Genomic DNA, 15,649 nt, shown 5'->3' with positions numbered 1-15,649 from the left:
TTTTTTTTTTTTTGGTTGGTTGTGGGGCTTGAACTCTGGGCTTGGGCGCTATCCTTCAGCTCTTCAGCTCAAGGTGAGCGCTCTACCGCTTGAGCCTCAGTGCCACTTCTGGTTTTCTAGTGGTTTATTGGAGATAAGAGTCTCATGGACTTTCCTGCCCGGGCTGTCTTTGAACTGTGATTCTTAGATCTCAGCCTCCTGAGTAGCTAGGATTACAGTGTGAGCCACCAGTGCCCGGCCATTTACTTTTTTTGTTGTATTTTTTTTTGGTCAGTCTTGGGGCTTGAACTCAGGGCCTGGGCGCTGTCCTTGCACTCTTCAGCTCAAGGTGAGCGCTCTACCGCTTGAGCCACAGCACGACTTCCGGTTTTCCAGTGGTTTATTGGAGATAATAGTCTCATGGACTTTCCTGCCCGGGCTGTCTTTGAACTGCTATCCTCAGATCTCAGCCTCCTGAGTAGCGAGGATTACAGGAGTGAGTCACCAGTGCCTAGCTTTTGTTGTACTTTTGAGACAATCTTACTGTGTAGGCTAGGCTGGCCTGGAGCCCTCCATCCTCCTACCTCAGTTTCCTGGGTGTATGTGACACTACAGCATGCTTTGAATATTTACATAGTTTTCTCCCTCATCATCTTTCTCCCAATTTTGTGCCCTTTTTCCACTGCTGCATATATCTCCATAACTGACTAGATAAACACTAAGTGCTACAGAAAAGGAGCCGATGAAATGCCTCTGTCAGTAGCAAGTGGCTCCAGAGAACAGAGGTTACGTTGGTGGGCCTCTATCTTCCTGTAGTACTCACTATCTCTTTTAGCCACACTGGGCTTGATCCTTGAATGGAGGAAGACAGATTCATCTTAAGGTCTTTGCTCCAGCTGTCCCCACTGTCTAAAGCATTTTCTCTCTTCTTTAGATGACTGGATAAACTCCTGTTATTCAGCTCCTTAAGTATTTTTTTTCTTCAGAGTAGTCGTCTCTGCTTTTCTTTCAATCTGATTAGCTACTCACATTTTTTCCTCACTTTATTTATTTTTCTGCCAGTACTCAGGGCCTGTGTGCTGTCCCTGAGCTTTTCGACTCAAGGCTAGTACTCTAGCATTAGAGTCACAGTTCTATTTCTGGCTTTTTTGTGGTTAATTGGAGATAAAGAGTCTTTCCTGACTGGGATGGCTTTGAATCACTACCCTTAGATCTCAGCTTCCTGAGTAGCTAGGAATACAGGGTGAGCCACTCACATCTGACCCATTTTATTTCATTTAATATTTTATTCTTTGTGTTTTATTTGTATTTTTTAACAGTCCTGGGCATAGAAACTATGGCCTTGAAAATGCTAGACAAGTATTCCACTGAGAGATATACCCAGCTCTTTACTTATTTTCTGAGAGAAACCTTACTATGTTATTAAAGTTAGCCTCAAGTTCCTAAGCTCAAGTAGTTCTCCTGCCTCAGCCTCCTGGGTAGCTGGAAATACAGGCACACACCACCATGCCAGGCTCTTAGTCACTTTTTTCTTATCTCTCCTTCCCAGTGAAATACTAGGGATTGAGTCTAGGTTGAGACCCTAGATATGCTGGCAATGTTCTACTGTGCTAATCACTCTCAACTACTCAGTCATTTTCTTAACACATTGTCTTACTTAATTCTCTATATTTTTTATAAGTTCTATTAGGGCTTGGAATTTACTTAGTGTTCTTGGAACGGGTGCTAAATGGGTGGAAGCAAGATTCATTCTACTCTTCTGAAGACATCAAGCTGCCTGTCCTTGGCTTCTCTCAGTGGAGAGAGAGAGAAGGCATCTCACCTCTGAATGGTTTCCTCCTGTTCTTTAACCATGTGTGCCAATTGTTGAAAGATAGAGCCCAGCTCAACAATTGTAGATTCAATGTTCTGCATGGTATCTGCCCGACTTTGGATGTAGGAATCCTTCAGGAGAGGGAGAAAACACAAGTTCATCATGAGCTCCTTCAGGATAGGTAAGAGCCTGAGCTTTAAGACTCTCTCAGCTTGCAAGTCCACCGTCGTACACCCCAAATACTCTAGGCAGAAGGGTGGGGAGACAACAGAGGAGCTCATCCTTCTCAGTTCAGAGCCTCCCTACCTGCTCGTCAATGAGCTGTAATTGCTGGCTGGTCCGAGAGTCCACCATGTCAATGGCCACATCCCTGGAGGCACAGGACTCAGCCCCCAAAACCGCAGGACCACCTCCTGAGGAAGAGAGAGGACATGCCACATCTTAAGGGTTAAAAGAACGGTCAAGCCAGTGCTGCTGGCTCATTCCTGTAATCCTAGCTACTCAGAAGGCTGAGATTTGAGGACTGCAGTTTGAAGCCAGCCTGGGGCAAGAAAGTTCATGAGATTCTATCTCCAATTAAACACACATACACACACACACACACAAAAAAAAGCCAGAAATAGAGCAGAGTGCAAGCCTTGAGCAAAAAACCTCAGGGAGGGCTGGGAAGGTAGCTCAGTGGTAGAGCGCTTGCCTTGCATGCATGAGGCCCTGGGTTCAATTCCTCAGCACCACATAAGCAAAAAGAAAAAAGCTGGAAGTGGCGCTGTGGCTCAAGTGGTAGAGCGCTAGCCTTGAGCTGAAGAGCTGAGGGATAGAGCCCAGGCCCAGAGTTCAGGCCCCACGACCGGACCCAAAAAAAAAAAAAAGATTCAATGCCAGCCCAGACAGGAAAGTACGTGAGACTCTTATCTCCAATTAACCACCAGAAAAGTGGAAGTAGTGGCTTACGTGGTAGAGCACTAGCCGTGAGTTGAGCTGAGGGACAGAGTCCAGGCCCAGAGTTCAAGCCCCATGACCGACAAAAAAAAAAAAAAAAAAAAACATCTTGGCCAGGTACAGTGGTAGACATGTGTAATCTAGCACCAAGAGGACTGAGACAGGAGAATTGTGACTTCTAGAGCATTATGAGCTGCCAGAGGCTCTTGTGGTAGTGTTCATCTCTTTTGATTTGAGGGGAGGGATGAGAAGGAACACATAGAAATAACAAACATAAATAAGCTAATTATAGAGAATGTTATAAAGTTCAAATGCTACACAAAAATACAACAGAATAAGGAAGATCAAAGTTTGGGTGATAAGAGTATTAAACATCATGAACAGGGTAAGCTGCCCTGAGCAGGTGATATCTGAGCAAAGAGGTACATTTTCACTTTTACAAGCCATCTTTACAGTTCCTCTGCCTGGAATGCTCTTCCGCTGCTCCTAAACAAGATATGAATCTAGCTTAGATTTTATTCCCTTCAGTATCTGTATGTGTGTGTGTGTGTCTCTCTCTCTCTTTCTCTCTCTCTCTCTTCTGGGACTTAAACTCAGGGTCCAGGTGCTGTCCCTGAGCTTTTGTGTTCAAGGCTAGTGCTGTACTACTTGAACCACATTTCCACTTCCAGCCTTTTGGTGGCTAATTGTAGATAAGAGTCTCAGGAGGGCTGGGAAGGTGGCTCTGGTTGAGTGCTTGCCTGGTATGCATGAGGCCCTGGGTTCGATTCCTTAGCACCAGAAGTGGCGCTGTGGCTCAAGTGGTAGAGCGCTAGCCTTGAGCAAAAGCAGCTCAGGGACAGTTCCCAGGCCCTGAGTTCAAGCCCCAGGACTGGCAAAAAAAAAAAAAAAATAAGTCTCAGGGACTTTACTACCTGGACTGGCTTTGAACCATGATCCTCAGGATCCAGCCTCCTGAGTAGCTAGGATTATAGGCGTGAGCCACCAGGGCTCGGCCTATTCATCTTTTCTATACCACTCACTTCCTAGTAACTGCTAAGTATGGGCTTGTGGCATCAGATGTCTCTTCCAGAAAAGAAGCCCTTGAAAGGCAAGAAAGAATCTTGCCTCATGTTTGTATCAACAGTACCCCAGGCAGGGCTTTGTATATGGGAGATAATCAGAGTTGGACATTTGGGGATACATCTAGACACTTGCTCTAGAACTCCACACAAAATGATGGACGTAGCAGGGATCTAGGGGCTGATGGCTATAATACTAGCTACTTGAGAAGCTGAGATCTGACAATTATGGTTCCAGGCTAACTTGGGAAGACAAATCCAAGAACCTTGATCCTCAGGTCTCTGCCTCCTGAGTAGCTACAATTACAGACAGACATGAGGCACCAGCACTGGGCCAAATCTGAAAGACACTTATTTCTAATTAACCAACAAAAAGAACAGAAACATGGCTTACGTGGCAGAGTCTAAGCCTTGAATGCAGAAGCTAAATAAAATCTTGGTATTTCCTGGCAGGTAACAGCTCACCTGTTTGATGATATATGTTAGCTCCTCAATTTCTACTGCTTTATCATCAAAGAGGGACTTGCGCTTTGCCACTGTGAAGACAAATAAGAAGTTATAATAGGCTGGGCACTGGTGACTCACTCCTGTAATCCTAGCTACTCAGGAGGCTGAGATCTGAGGATCAGGATTCAAAGCCAGCCTAGGCAGAAAAAGTCCATGAGACTCTCATCTACAATAAACCACTCAGAAAACCAGAAGTGGCGCTGTGGCTCAAGTGGTAGAGCCCTAGCCTGGAGCTGAAGAGCTCAGTGATAGTGCCCAGGCCCAGAGTTCAAGCCCCATAACCAACACCCCCCCCCAATTAAAAAAAAAGTTATAACAGGTTAAAGGCATTCCTCAAGGAGCCATGGGTGTAGCTCAGGGGTAGAGCACTTGCCTAGTATGCCCAAGGCCCTGGGTTCCATCCCTGGCATCTCTTACATCCCCCAAAAGTTGAAGCTCAAGGAATGCATGTTCCTCAGTCCTCTGTTTCACTGCTATGTGAGAGAGAAATCCCAAGAACACTCACAGATTGTCAGCTTCTCCAGCTTGGCAAACGTATTGCTGAGGTCCTTTCCAATGCGCCTGCAAACAATTAGAGAACACTGGAAAGGGGAAGAAGAAGGACTGTTCCCACATTAGCTCTAAGACCACCAATCTCAGCCTTCATAACCAAGTCACCAGGGCTGGGAATGTGGCCTAATGGTAGAGTGCTTGCCTAGCATGTATGAAGCCCTTGGTTTGATTCCCCTGTACCACATACACTGAAAAAGCTGGAAGTGGCACTATGGCTCAAGTGGTAGAATATTAGCCTTGAGCTAAAGAGCTTAGGAACAGCACCCAGACCCAGAGTTCAAGCCTCATGACCAACAAAAATAAAAATAATAAAAAAAATAATCAAGGACTGGGAAGGTGGCTCAGTGGTAGAGCGCTTGCCTTGCATGCCTGAGGCCCTGGGTTTGATTCCTCAGCACCACATAAGAAAAAAGAAAAAAGCCGGAAGTGGTGCTGTGGCACAAGTGGTAGAGCCCTAGCCTTGAGCAGAAGAGCTGAGGGACAGCGCCTAAGCCCAGAGTTCAGGCCCCATGACCAGACCCCCAAAAAAAAAAAAAAAATCAAGACACCAGAGGCAAGCCTACTTCTCTTTGGACTCTCATTGTATATCACATCACAAAGCTCTCAACTCACTTGGCCATGAGAGTAAATTCACTGCGCTGTCGGGCAGCACGAAGAGCAGGCTTATTAGTCTGGATTCCATTCTGAAAAATAATACCAAGAAGTCATGATTTGAGCTCCCCCTACAATCATTTCCATCTTTGTTGCTTCTCATCTGTCCATAAAACTTTCTTTCTCTGTACCGGTGACAAACTGACAGGCAGCAGGCAATTTAAATTTATCAGTAATTTGTAGCCAAGTAGAAAATCAGAGCTAGGTTCAAACCTTGACTCCAGCACTTTAGAAACTGGAGGAACTGAGGTAGTTGAACTATTTTGAAATTTTTTAAATTTTTGGTTGGTTGTGAGGCTCAGGGCTTGAGTGCTGCCCCTGAGCATTTGTACTCAAAGCTAGTGCTTCACCACTTTGAGCTACAGTACCACTTTTGGTTTTCTGGTGGTTAATAGGAGGTAAGAGACTCACAGATTTTCCTGCCTGGGATAACTCTGGGATTATAGGTGGGAGCCACTGGGACCTGACTACTTTTTTTTTTTTTTTTTTTGGCTGTGGAGCTTGAACTCAGGACCTGGTCACTGTCTCTGAGCTTTTGTGCTCAAGGCTTGCACTCTACCACTTTGAGCAACAGTGCCTCTTCCAGTTTTCTGGTGGTTAACTGGGGATAAGTGTCACAAACTCTCCTGCCCTGGCTGTCTTTGAACTGTGATCTTCAGAGCTCAGCCTCCTGAGTATCTAGAATTACAGGAGTGAGCCACCGGCACCTGGCCACCATTTTGAATTTCATAAGCTCTTTTATAAACTAAAGACAATTCTCCCACCAAAACTTGCTATCACTATGGCTTCATAGTAGAGAAAAGAGTGAGCCTGATCAAGATGCACTATGTATATATGGACATATCAAAATGAAATCCCCTTGTACAACAAATTGATCCTAATAAAAAATATTTTTAGCTGGGCACCAGTGGCTCAGTCCTATAATCCTAGCTACTCAGAAGGCTGAGATCTGAGGATTGTGGTTCAACGCCAGCCCAGGCAGGAAAGCCTGTGAGACTCTAATCTCTAATTAACCACCAGTAAAACAAAGTGGTGCTGTGGCTCAACTGGTAGAGCAATAGCCTTGAGCTAAAGAGCTGAGGACAGTGACCAGACCCAGAGTTCAAGCCCCACGACTGACAAAAGAAAAAAAAAAGTGTAAGTTTTTAGAACAGTACTGGGAGCCAGTGGCTCATGTGTATAATGCTAGATACTCTGGAGGCTGAGATTTAAGGATTGCAATTCAAAGCCAGCCTAGGCAGGAAAATCTGTTGAGACTCTAATTATGTCTAATTAACCACTAAAAACCTGAAAGTGGAGCAGTGGCTCAACTGGTATGTTAGTCTTGAGCAAAAAAGCTCAGGGAGAGTGCCTAGATCCTGAGTTTAAACCCCAGCCCCAGGACTGCATTTTTAAAAAAAGGAGTAGTTGTCAGAGTTTTTTGATTAGAAAGTTACTAATCCACCTATTCTTCATCTGTTCCACACTCTATTGTAAGTATAGAAAAACTGAGGTTCAACTAGCTTCATTGTTTTCACAGAGAAACCTTGTGGTGGGACTAGAATTTAAGGTGTCTATCTTTCAGCTGAAGGCTACAGAAGTTGTTTCTTATACAATCTAAATACCTTATAAACAAACATTGCTGGCCTTAAAACATTCCTACAAGAATAGCAATCCAAGGGCTGAGCACTGGTTGCTCACTCCTGAAATCCTAGCTACTTGGGAGGCTGAGATCTGAGGATGGCTGTCGAAGCCAGGAGGGGTAAGAAAGTCCATAAAACTCTTACCTCCAATTAATCACCAGAAAACCGAAAGTGGAGCTGTGCTTCAAAGTGATAGAGAGCTAGCCTTGAGCAAAAAAGCTCAGGGACAGTGCCCAGACCCTGAGGTTCAAGCCCATGAATAGAAATCTGATGGGTGGTGGTAGCTCACATAGCTACTTAGGAGGATGAGATCAGAGGATCACAGTTTGAAGCCAGCTCAAGCAAAAAGTGTGAGATTTTTATCTCCAATTAACCACTAAAGAGCTTGAAAGGGGAGCTGTGCTTCTAGTGGTAGAGCATCAGTCTTGAGTGAAAAAGCTAAGGGAGAGCGCCCAGGCTCCAAATTCAAGTCATAGTATCCATGTACACAGCATACCTGAGTGTAGGGCATACATACACAAAATAGCAATCCTACTCTCTGGGGAATCGCGCGCACGGGCTAGGACCTTGCCTCCTAGCAAGCTCATCCATTCTCTGTGACTTAGTAGGTCCTACTAAGCTCTTCATCAAGTTCATCTAAACTACCAGCTGTCCATCAAGTTTCCCCAGGGATTACTTCATTTAGCAGTACTCGGACACAGCTCTGCCCAGACTCAAGCTTTTCCCACTCCAAGTGGTCCTTACCTGACGGCTTTGCAGGGACTTGCAGGCAGACAGGAACTCCTGGGTCCGATCCCGGCAGGACATGGTGTCGGGAGGGGGAGGGATCAGGACCACTGGAGGGGGCAGAGGGGTGATGTCGCTGCTGCTACTGCCAGCAGTTGCAGGCAGGACCTGTGTCTTTGAGAGACCCAGGTAGACACCCTGATCCGTGTTCTTAGACCCGTAGCGTTTCCGCGGGATCATTGAGTCGCATAACCTCGCACTGTGGTGGAGGGGAGAGTGTCATTCCCCAGGTGGCCTCCTTCCCGACAAATTCCCTCCTCAACCATCAAGTCCTTGGGCCCTTCTTGCACTCGACAGACTTTGGCGCCCAAGGGAACTAGCAGATCCTGAGTGCCATTCGCCGCAGGAAGGGGCCGATTTCTTCCGGGCCCAACGAGAAGTCTCCTCAGACTTTTCTTCCAAGTTGGCTCTGGCGGCCAAATCGCGGGCCGGTGGGCCCTGAAGTCAAGCAGAACCCGAACGAGGTTCCGGGGCCCGGAAGCTCCAGCTCGCCCTAACTAACTGTCCCAGACCCTCTAACCGTGCCCTCTTCCTACCCGTAATTTCCTTCAAGCCCTCACAGAGAAACCGTGACGAACATCCCGGGTGGGGAAGATACTTCGGTGGGCGGAGGGGGAAAAACCTCTAAGGTGTTTATTTGAAACAGGAAGTCCCGCCCAGCCAAAGTTCTGACTTCTGGAAGGCGGGCACCACTGATTAGCTAGCGGCGATGTCTGTCTCAACATGGGCTTTCCTGATTGGATGGCGCGGTATTCGCTCACCCGGAGCCGGAGGGGCAGGACTTGCCTCCTCACCCCTGTTCCCTTCCCCTCCCCCGCCCGTCGCCGCCCGCGAACATCCTGACACGACGGCCGGGCGCCACTCTTACAGCGGATCCTACCTCCTTTCTGTTGCCTATCGCTGCGCCACCGCCTCAATCTCCAAAGCTGTCACCGCCTCCTCCCTAGAGGCTTAAAGTCGCCGAAACCCGAGTGAGACTCTGAGCCGCCACGTCACCTACACGTAACCCCACCCCCGTGACGCGTTGCCTGCGCCACGCCTTTTCTAGCTCAGGGACCCAAGACACGCCCTTCCCCCAACGTCAGCGCGATTCCACCTTTCTATTGGCTAAGATACCGCTGTGACCCCGCCCCCGAGGAGCCGACCCGGGCCTGGGACGGGGCAAGCCTCAGAGGAGGAGCCTTAAAGAGCCCGTGGCGCCTGGGCCGGCTGGGCCAGCGACATTGAGTGCTGAGGACAAACCCACATTAGAAATTTTATTGTCTGGCCTTTGAGGCGGACTGAGATCAGGTCACCCCTTCTCCGGATCCTCCTAAGCCTCATTTTAAGCCCTCATGGATGGCTTCCTCCTGCTTTTGTATCTGATCCGATTGCCTCTTGTTTGACCGCGACGAGCCCCGACGGCTGAACATGGATATCCGGCGCCACAGCACAGTGATCAGAAGACTTTCGTTGGACCTGCGGCCGGAGGGGCCTTTAGCGCCCACGCCCATTCCTCCAGCGCCTGTGAGGGTTAGGAGGCTGCTGAACTCAGCCTTACCCTCCCAGGTCCAACCTCCAGGGCAGTCCCTTCAGGGGACCCTCCTCTCCCGATCCAGAGGCCCACCTTCCTCTGACAAGCCCTTGGCCCGCCCATCTTTAGTCTCAAAGTCTTTGTCTTGGCAGCAGCCCATGGCCCCGCGGCCAGGACTCCGCCCCCGCCAGCCAGCCTGCTGACCTTGGGTCGGCTTTTGTGACGTCAGATATCCCACCTTCCTAGCTCAGAGAGCCCCTACCAGCTACCCCCTTGCTTTCCGCGCATCACAGAAGGTTCAGAGTCCTGGTAGGTGTTAGCTGTTTATTTACATAGTGGGCACAGGGTCTTCAAGAGCTGGTGGACCCAGGCCGTTTCTTTTTCCTCTTGGTTTGATGAGCCCCATGAGTCGGGTCCAAACCAGTAAGCTTCCGCTTGGCTGCTGCCTCCAAGGAGGCCCAAAGTTCATCGGTCTCTGTGTCTTCTATGGGTGTCTTATCGGGCTCTTGTTCTTGTGGCTCATCCTGATGAGTGGGAAGGGTCAGAAAAGGAAGGAGATACTTGGAAAATAATCCCTCTGGGAACCACCACCACCTTCATCTAGTAACCACTGCCACAATGCCTGGCACCACAGGCGACAATTCTGCTTTTTTAACACCACTCAGATAGTTTAAGTGACACCGCAGGTGAATGGACAGCCCTGGTTCTGTTCCAGCTGCCTCTTTTCTCCACAGGAAAATCACCTGCCCTTAGCTCCCACATTCCCAGACCTGACAGCTCACCTCCCAGTTATCTCTGCCTGACAGGAGGAGGCAGTTCAGTCGAGACTTGAGATAAATCTGAAAAAGAGAAGGGGCATTAAGGAGCCTTAGAAAGCTGGGATTAAAAACAAAACGAGGGCTGGGAAGGTGGCTCAGTGGTTGAGTGCTTGCCTTGCATGTATAAGGCCCTGGATTCGATTCCTCAGCACCACATAAGCAGAAAAAGCCAGAAGTGGCGCTGTGGCTCATGTGGTAGGGTGCTAACATTGAATTGAAGAGCCAAGGGACAGTGCCCAGGCCCAGAGTTCAGACCCCACCTCTGACAAAAAACAAAACAAAAAACAGGGGCACAAAAAATGGGGGCTTCAGAAAACCATTAAGAAGGTAGAGGGGATGACGGCATGAGGGCTGGACTCATACCTTATGCTCCAAGCCACGTGGATTCCGGATCCTATGTATCCTCAAGACTCTGTCCAAGCCACAGGAGGCTAGTAAGGGCTTTGAAGGGTGGCACTGCAGCCCTCGGACACTGCCTGCCAGCCCCTTCAGACAGCCCAGTAGGCGCCCTGGAGAAGAGAGGGAGGCACCAGGGCCTGCTGGTCAGCCAACAACTTTTTTTTGAATGTTGAATGCTTGCTGTTCAGACCACTTTACATTCCAAAACTTTATCCTTCAAAGAACCCCAAGACAGGGGTTATCTATTTCCATTTTACAGATGAAGAAACTAAAGCACAGGGGGTTAGCTAGCTTTTGGAGAAACAAACATGAATTCAAAGTATCCTGTCCTTGCCTGAGGCCTGGACAGCTCCCTATTCCAATGCAGAGGGAAATGACTTCACATCCAAAGCATTCCCTAAGCCACTCACCTTGCCGAAAATCAATTTCCGCCAGCTGCCCATGAGTGTTTCCAACAATGACAGAACTGAGAAGAAGACCAAAGATGGGCTGGGATAAGCAGGAACCTCCTAGTATCCCTCCTGAGCCCCATCCTTCCCCTTTAGATACTCACTTGCCCTCAGGAGTGAGGGTCATGGCAGTCAGTGGATACTCGCCATAGGTGCTCTCTAGGACTGGCCTGCGCTGGGGGGAGGCTGGATCATATACACGGACCTAGAGAAACAGAGGCATCACCAGCGCCGCCTCATCCCACTGCTTCCTTGTCATTCTTCTGATCACTGCTTCCTATGACCTGCCCCCTTCCCCAGAGCAACTTTTGAAGATATGTACCTCATCTCTGAAAACTGGGAATGGAAGGGTAGGAGTGGGCAGACTTGTTCTGGAGCATGAATGGACAGCAAAAGGAAAAAGTCTCCTATGTTGGGTGGTTTGGGGCAAAAGGTGAACATACTGTCCTCCCATTTGGGGCAACAGAGGGATAGAAAAGCAAGGTGGTACAAAAGGACTGGCAAAAGCCAAAAAAAAAAGGGGGGGCCTGGGAAATGTGGCTTAGGGTAGGAGTGCTTGCCTAGCATGCATGAAGCTCTGGGTTCAATCCCCCAGTACCATATAAACAGAAAGACATAAAAGTTGAGCTGTGGCTTGTGGAAATGTGCTAGCCTCAAGCAAAAAAAACAGCTCAGAGACAGAGTCCAGGCCCTGAGTTCAAGCCCCAGGACTGGCAAAATAGTTACCTTCTTTGTAAAAAAAAGTCCTATGTTTTTTGTTATGGTGTAAGCACCAGTACTCACTGCCTGGGCATTGTCCCTTAGCTGTTCTGCTCAAGGCTAGCTCCATTTTCAGCATTTTGCTGGTTAAATGGAGTTACATTCCTGCCCAGGCTGGCTTGGAACGGAAATCCTCAGATCTCACCTACTGGTGCCTGGCTCTCACATTTTGAGAATTCAATCATCACGACCAGACCACCAAGATCAGCACACTGAAATGTTCTGAAGCCAAAGAGAGGAGTGTCTTACCTGTATAGCAAGGCAAATCAGTGGCTATGTATCAGGACCATGATAGCTTTGACACCTAGTCTGAGGTCCACAAGACCACTGTGAAGAAAGCACTTCCCTTTCTTCCTAACCTTAGAGATATGAGTTATAATTAGCCAGGCACCAGAGGCTCATGCCTATAATCCTAGCTACTTAGCTGAGATAGGAGGGCTGGTACAAAGCCAGCTCAGGAAGGAAAGTCCATGAGACTTCCCCACCCCCTGGTCACCCAGGCTTGAACTCAAGGCCTAGGTGTTGTCCCTGAGCTTCTTTACTCAAGTTTAGTGTGCTACAGCTCCACTTCCAGCATTTTGGTGGCTAATTGGAGATGATTCTTGCAGACTTTCCTGCACTGACTGGTTTGGAACCAGTACCCTCAGATCTCAGCCTCCCCAGTAGCTAGAATTCTAGGTATGAGCCACTGGTATCCATGAGTATCTTATCTCCAGGTAAACGCCAAAAGTAAGCCGGGCACCAGTGGCTCACGCCTGTAACCCTAGCTACTCAGGAGGCTGAGGTCTGAGGTCAGATCTGAGATCTGATCAGTTCAAAGCCATCCCAGGCAGGAAAGTCCATGAGACTTTTATCTCCAATAAACCACCAGAAAACTGGAAGTGGTTCTGTGGCTCAAGTGTAGAGCACTCGCCTTGAGCTGAAGAGCCCAGGGACAGTGTTCAAGCCCAGAGTTCAAGCCTCATAACCGACAAAAAACAAAAAACACCAAAAGTAGAGTTGTGGCTCAAGTGGTAGAGCACTAACCTTCGTTCAAGCCCAGAGTTCAAGCCTCATGACCGACAAAAAAACAAAAAACACCAAAAGTAGAGTTGTGGCTCAAGTGGTAGAGCACTAACCTTGATCAAAAAAGTGCAAGGGCAGTGCCCAGGCCCTGAGTTTAAGCCCCAGGACGACAAGCACAAACATAAAATCACCACCAAGAGCCGGGTGCTGGTGGCTCACACCTGTAATCCTAGCTACTCAGGAGGCTGAGATCTGAGGATCGCGGTTCAAAGCCAGCCCGGGCAGGAGAGACCGTGAGACTCCTATCTCCAATAAACCACCAGAAAACCGGAAGTGGCGCTGTAGCTCAAGTGGTAGAGCGCTCGCCTTGAGCTGAAGAGCTGAGGGACAGCGCCCAGGCCCAGAGTTCAAGCTCCACGACTGACAAAAAAAAAAGTAAAAACAAGATAGGCACTAGTGGCTCACACCTGTAATACTAGCTACTCAGGGGCTGGGAAGGTGGCTCAGTGGTAGAGGCTTGTCTTGCACACATGAGGCCCTGGGTTCCATTCCTCAAAACCACATAAGCAGAAAAAAGCCAGATGTGGCACTGTGGCTCAAGGGGTAGGACACTGGCCTTGAGCTGAAGAGCTGAGGAACTGCACCCAGGCCCAGAGTTCAGCCCCCATGCTGGAAAACAAACAAACAAACAAACAATACTAGCTACTCAGGAGGCTGAGATCCAAGTCAGCCCAGGCAGAAAAATCTGCAAGTCTTACCTATCTCCAATTAACCAACAAAAAGCTGGAAATGGAGCTGTGGCTCAAGTGGTAAGCACCAGCCTTAAGTGAAAAAGCTAAGGCCTAACACTTAGGGTCTGTGTTCAAGACCCAGGATGAGAACAAAAAAAAAAAGAAAAAGAAAAAGAAAAAGAAAAAGAGAAAGAGGAAGGAAGGAAGAAAGGAAGGAAAGAAGGAAAGGAACAGTGCCCAGACCATGAGTTCAAGCCCCAGGGCTGGCACAAAAAAAAAAGAAAAAAACCTGAGGGTATATGGCACATGGCCTAGAGTTCAAACTCTAATATCATTAAAGGAAATAAAAATAAAAATAATTTGCTGGTAATGTGGGTACATCTGTAATCCTAGCCACTCAGGAGGTGGAGACTAGATAGGTCTAGATAGGTCACAGTTCCTAAGACAGCCTTGACAGTTAGTGAGACCATATCGTAAATGAGCTACGTGTGTAGTGCACACATTGGTCATCCAAGCTTCAAGGAGGAAATAAACAGGAGTATCATGCTCTAGGACAGTCCATGCAAAAACATGGCAGAGTATCTGAGAAATACATAAAGTAAAATGAGATGAGAGGTGTGACTTAAGTTGCAGATAATCTGTCAAACAACTGAGAAGTTTTCAATCAGTTCAAACCCAAGGATCACTATAAAAATGAGTAAAACAATAATAGTACTTATTGTCATTTAACATTTAAAAAATAAAAAACATACTTTGCTCCCTTCCTTTCCTCCATCCCCCAATCCTACCTGCAAAGAGACCACAATGGTGTTGGAATGGGTCTGTAGATGCCGGCCACTCTGGCTGCCCTTGGCTCTTACGAAGTCTTGAAGCTGAGCAATTTGTTTGTTGAGGCTATTGATGTCCTGGAAAAAAGAGCCCACAGAAACAGTATTAACCAAGGAGTCTTCAGCCAGTAGTCATCCTCCGGCAGGGAGAGCAAGATGAAAACTATTACCTACTACAGTGGGTAGTACTCACTGTAATCCTAGCTTATTTAGGAGATTGAGATCTGAGGATTCAAGTTCAAAGCCAACCCAGGGAGGGAAGTCAGGGAGACACTTAACCACCAAAAAGCCAGAAGCAGAACTGAGTTCAAGCTCCAGGACCAGTTTAAAAACAAAAAAAGTATCCTAGACAGTCAGATGAGAAAGGCCTGCTAGGATTTTCCAAACGCTGGTGTTTGCTCTTACTCACTTCCACCAGAGAAGAGCCAGAAAAGTAAAAGTAAATGAATGACTTGTTACCCCCTCTACCTTTTTGCTCTATTGAACTCTGTTGAGGCCACAGAACCCTTTTAACAGTCAGACTTGGAGCAGACTAATCAAACCACTGTGCCTGGACAATCTCAGGAAAGAAGAGTGAAAGTAATCAATTTCCTAAAGACATCATCAACAAGCTTTTTTTGGGGGGGTGGGGAAAGGGGGATGAGGAAGTGGTGCCAGTCCTGGGTTTGATACATAGCCTGGGAACTGTCCTTGAGTTTTTCTTTCTTTTTCTCAAGGCTAGAGCTCTAACACTTGAGCCACAGTTCTACTTCCAGCTTTTTGGTCATTAAGTGGATATAAGAGTGTCACAGAAAAAAAAAAGTCTGGGCACTGGTGGCTCACCCCTGTAATCCTAGCTACTAAAGAAACTGAGATCTGAGGATTGCGGTTCAAAGCTAGCCTGGGCAGGAAAAGTCTGTGAGACTCTTAGCTTTAATAAACCACTAGAAAACCAGAAGTGGCTCATGTGGCAGAGTGCTAGCCTTGAGCTGAAGAGCTGAGAGACAGTGCCCAGGCCCAGAGTTCAAGCCCCACGATCGCCAAATAATATATAAATAAAGAATTCTTTGTATAAAAATCATTTTGTGGGCTGGGAAGGTGGCTCAGTGGTAGAGCGCTTGCCTTGCATGCTCGAGGCCCTGGGTTCGATTCCTTAGCACCACATAAGCAAAAAGAAAAAAGCCGGAAGTGGCGCTGTGGCTCAAGTGGTAGAGCACTAGCCTTGAGCTGAAGAGCTTAGGGACAGTGCTCAAGCCCAG

At 47.7% G+C, this 15,649-nt stretch overlaps 2 protein-coding genes across 2 annotated transcripts in view; both read right to left on the bottom strand.

Moving 5' to 3' along the window:
* Nucleotides 1-1,642: 1,642 nt before the first annotated feature.
* On the bottom strand, nt 1,643-8,927 carry Stx5 (syntaxin 5). The gene is made up of 8 exons (XM_013028971.1): nt 8,791-8,927; nt 7,869-8,109; nt 5,464-5,534; nt 4,805-4,860; nt 4,258-4,328; nt 3,754-3,763; nt 2,099-2,205; nt 1,643-1,923 (listed from the first exon to the last, which is right to left on the bottom strand). The coding sequence occupies exons 2-8, from the start codon at nt 8,088-8,090 to the stop codon at nt 1,798-1,800; spliced, it is 663 nt and encodes a 220-aa protein (XP_012884425.1). The 5' UTR covers nt 8,091-8,109; nt 8,791-8,927; the 3' UTR covers nt 1,643-1,797.
* Nucleotides 8,928-9,744: 817 nt separating this feature from the next.
* The window catches only part of Wdr74 (WD repeat domain 74), a 6,245-nt gene continuing 340 nt past the window's right edge, over nt 9,745-15,649 (bottom strand). Inside the window, exons 3-8 of the mRNA XM_013028970.1 lie at nt 14,373-14,489; nt 11,194-11,294; nt 11,051-11,106; nt 10,605-10,750; nt 10,206-10,262; nt 9,745-9,947 (exon numbers count right to left, since the gene is read on the bottom strand). Coding sequence (XP_012884424.1) covers nt 9,774-9,947; nt 10,206-10,262; nt 10,605-10,750; nt 11,051-11,106; nt 11,194-11,294; nt 14,373-14,489 — 651 coding nt within the window. The 3' untranslated portion in view covers nt 9,745-9,773. The remainder of the gene's footprint in view (nt 9,948-10,205; nt 10,263-10,604; nt 10,751-11,050; nt 11,107-11,193; nt 11,295-14,372; nt 14,490-15,649) is intronic.

This window comes from Dipodomys ordii, unplaced genomic scaffold, assembly GCF_000151885.1.
Source record: "Dipodomys ordii isolate 6190 unplaced genomic scaffold, Dord_2.0 Scaffold117, whole genome shotgun sequence".
NCBI lineage: Eukaryota > Metazoa > Chordata > Mammalia > Rodentia > Heteromyidae > Dipodomys > Dipodomys ordii.
This window is presented reverse-complemented; position numbering and strand designations above follow the sequence as displayed.

Bases quoted from the DNA above. Each gene is read 5' to 3' on its own strand.
- Stx5 (XM_013028971.1), bottom strand. From the start codon at position 8,090: ATGATCCCGCGGAAACGCTACGGGTCTAAGAACACGGATCAGGGTGTC. The intron at 4,329-4,804 runs GTGAGTGTTCTT...TTGTCTTCACAG, and splicing joins GCTGGAGAAGCTGACAATCT to TGGCAAAGCGCAAGTCCCTC. The intron at 1,924-2,098 runs GTAGGGAGGCTC...CCTCTCCTGAAG, and splicing joins TACAGCTCATTGACGAGCAG to GATTCCTACATCCAAAGTCG.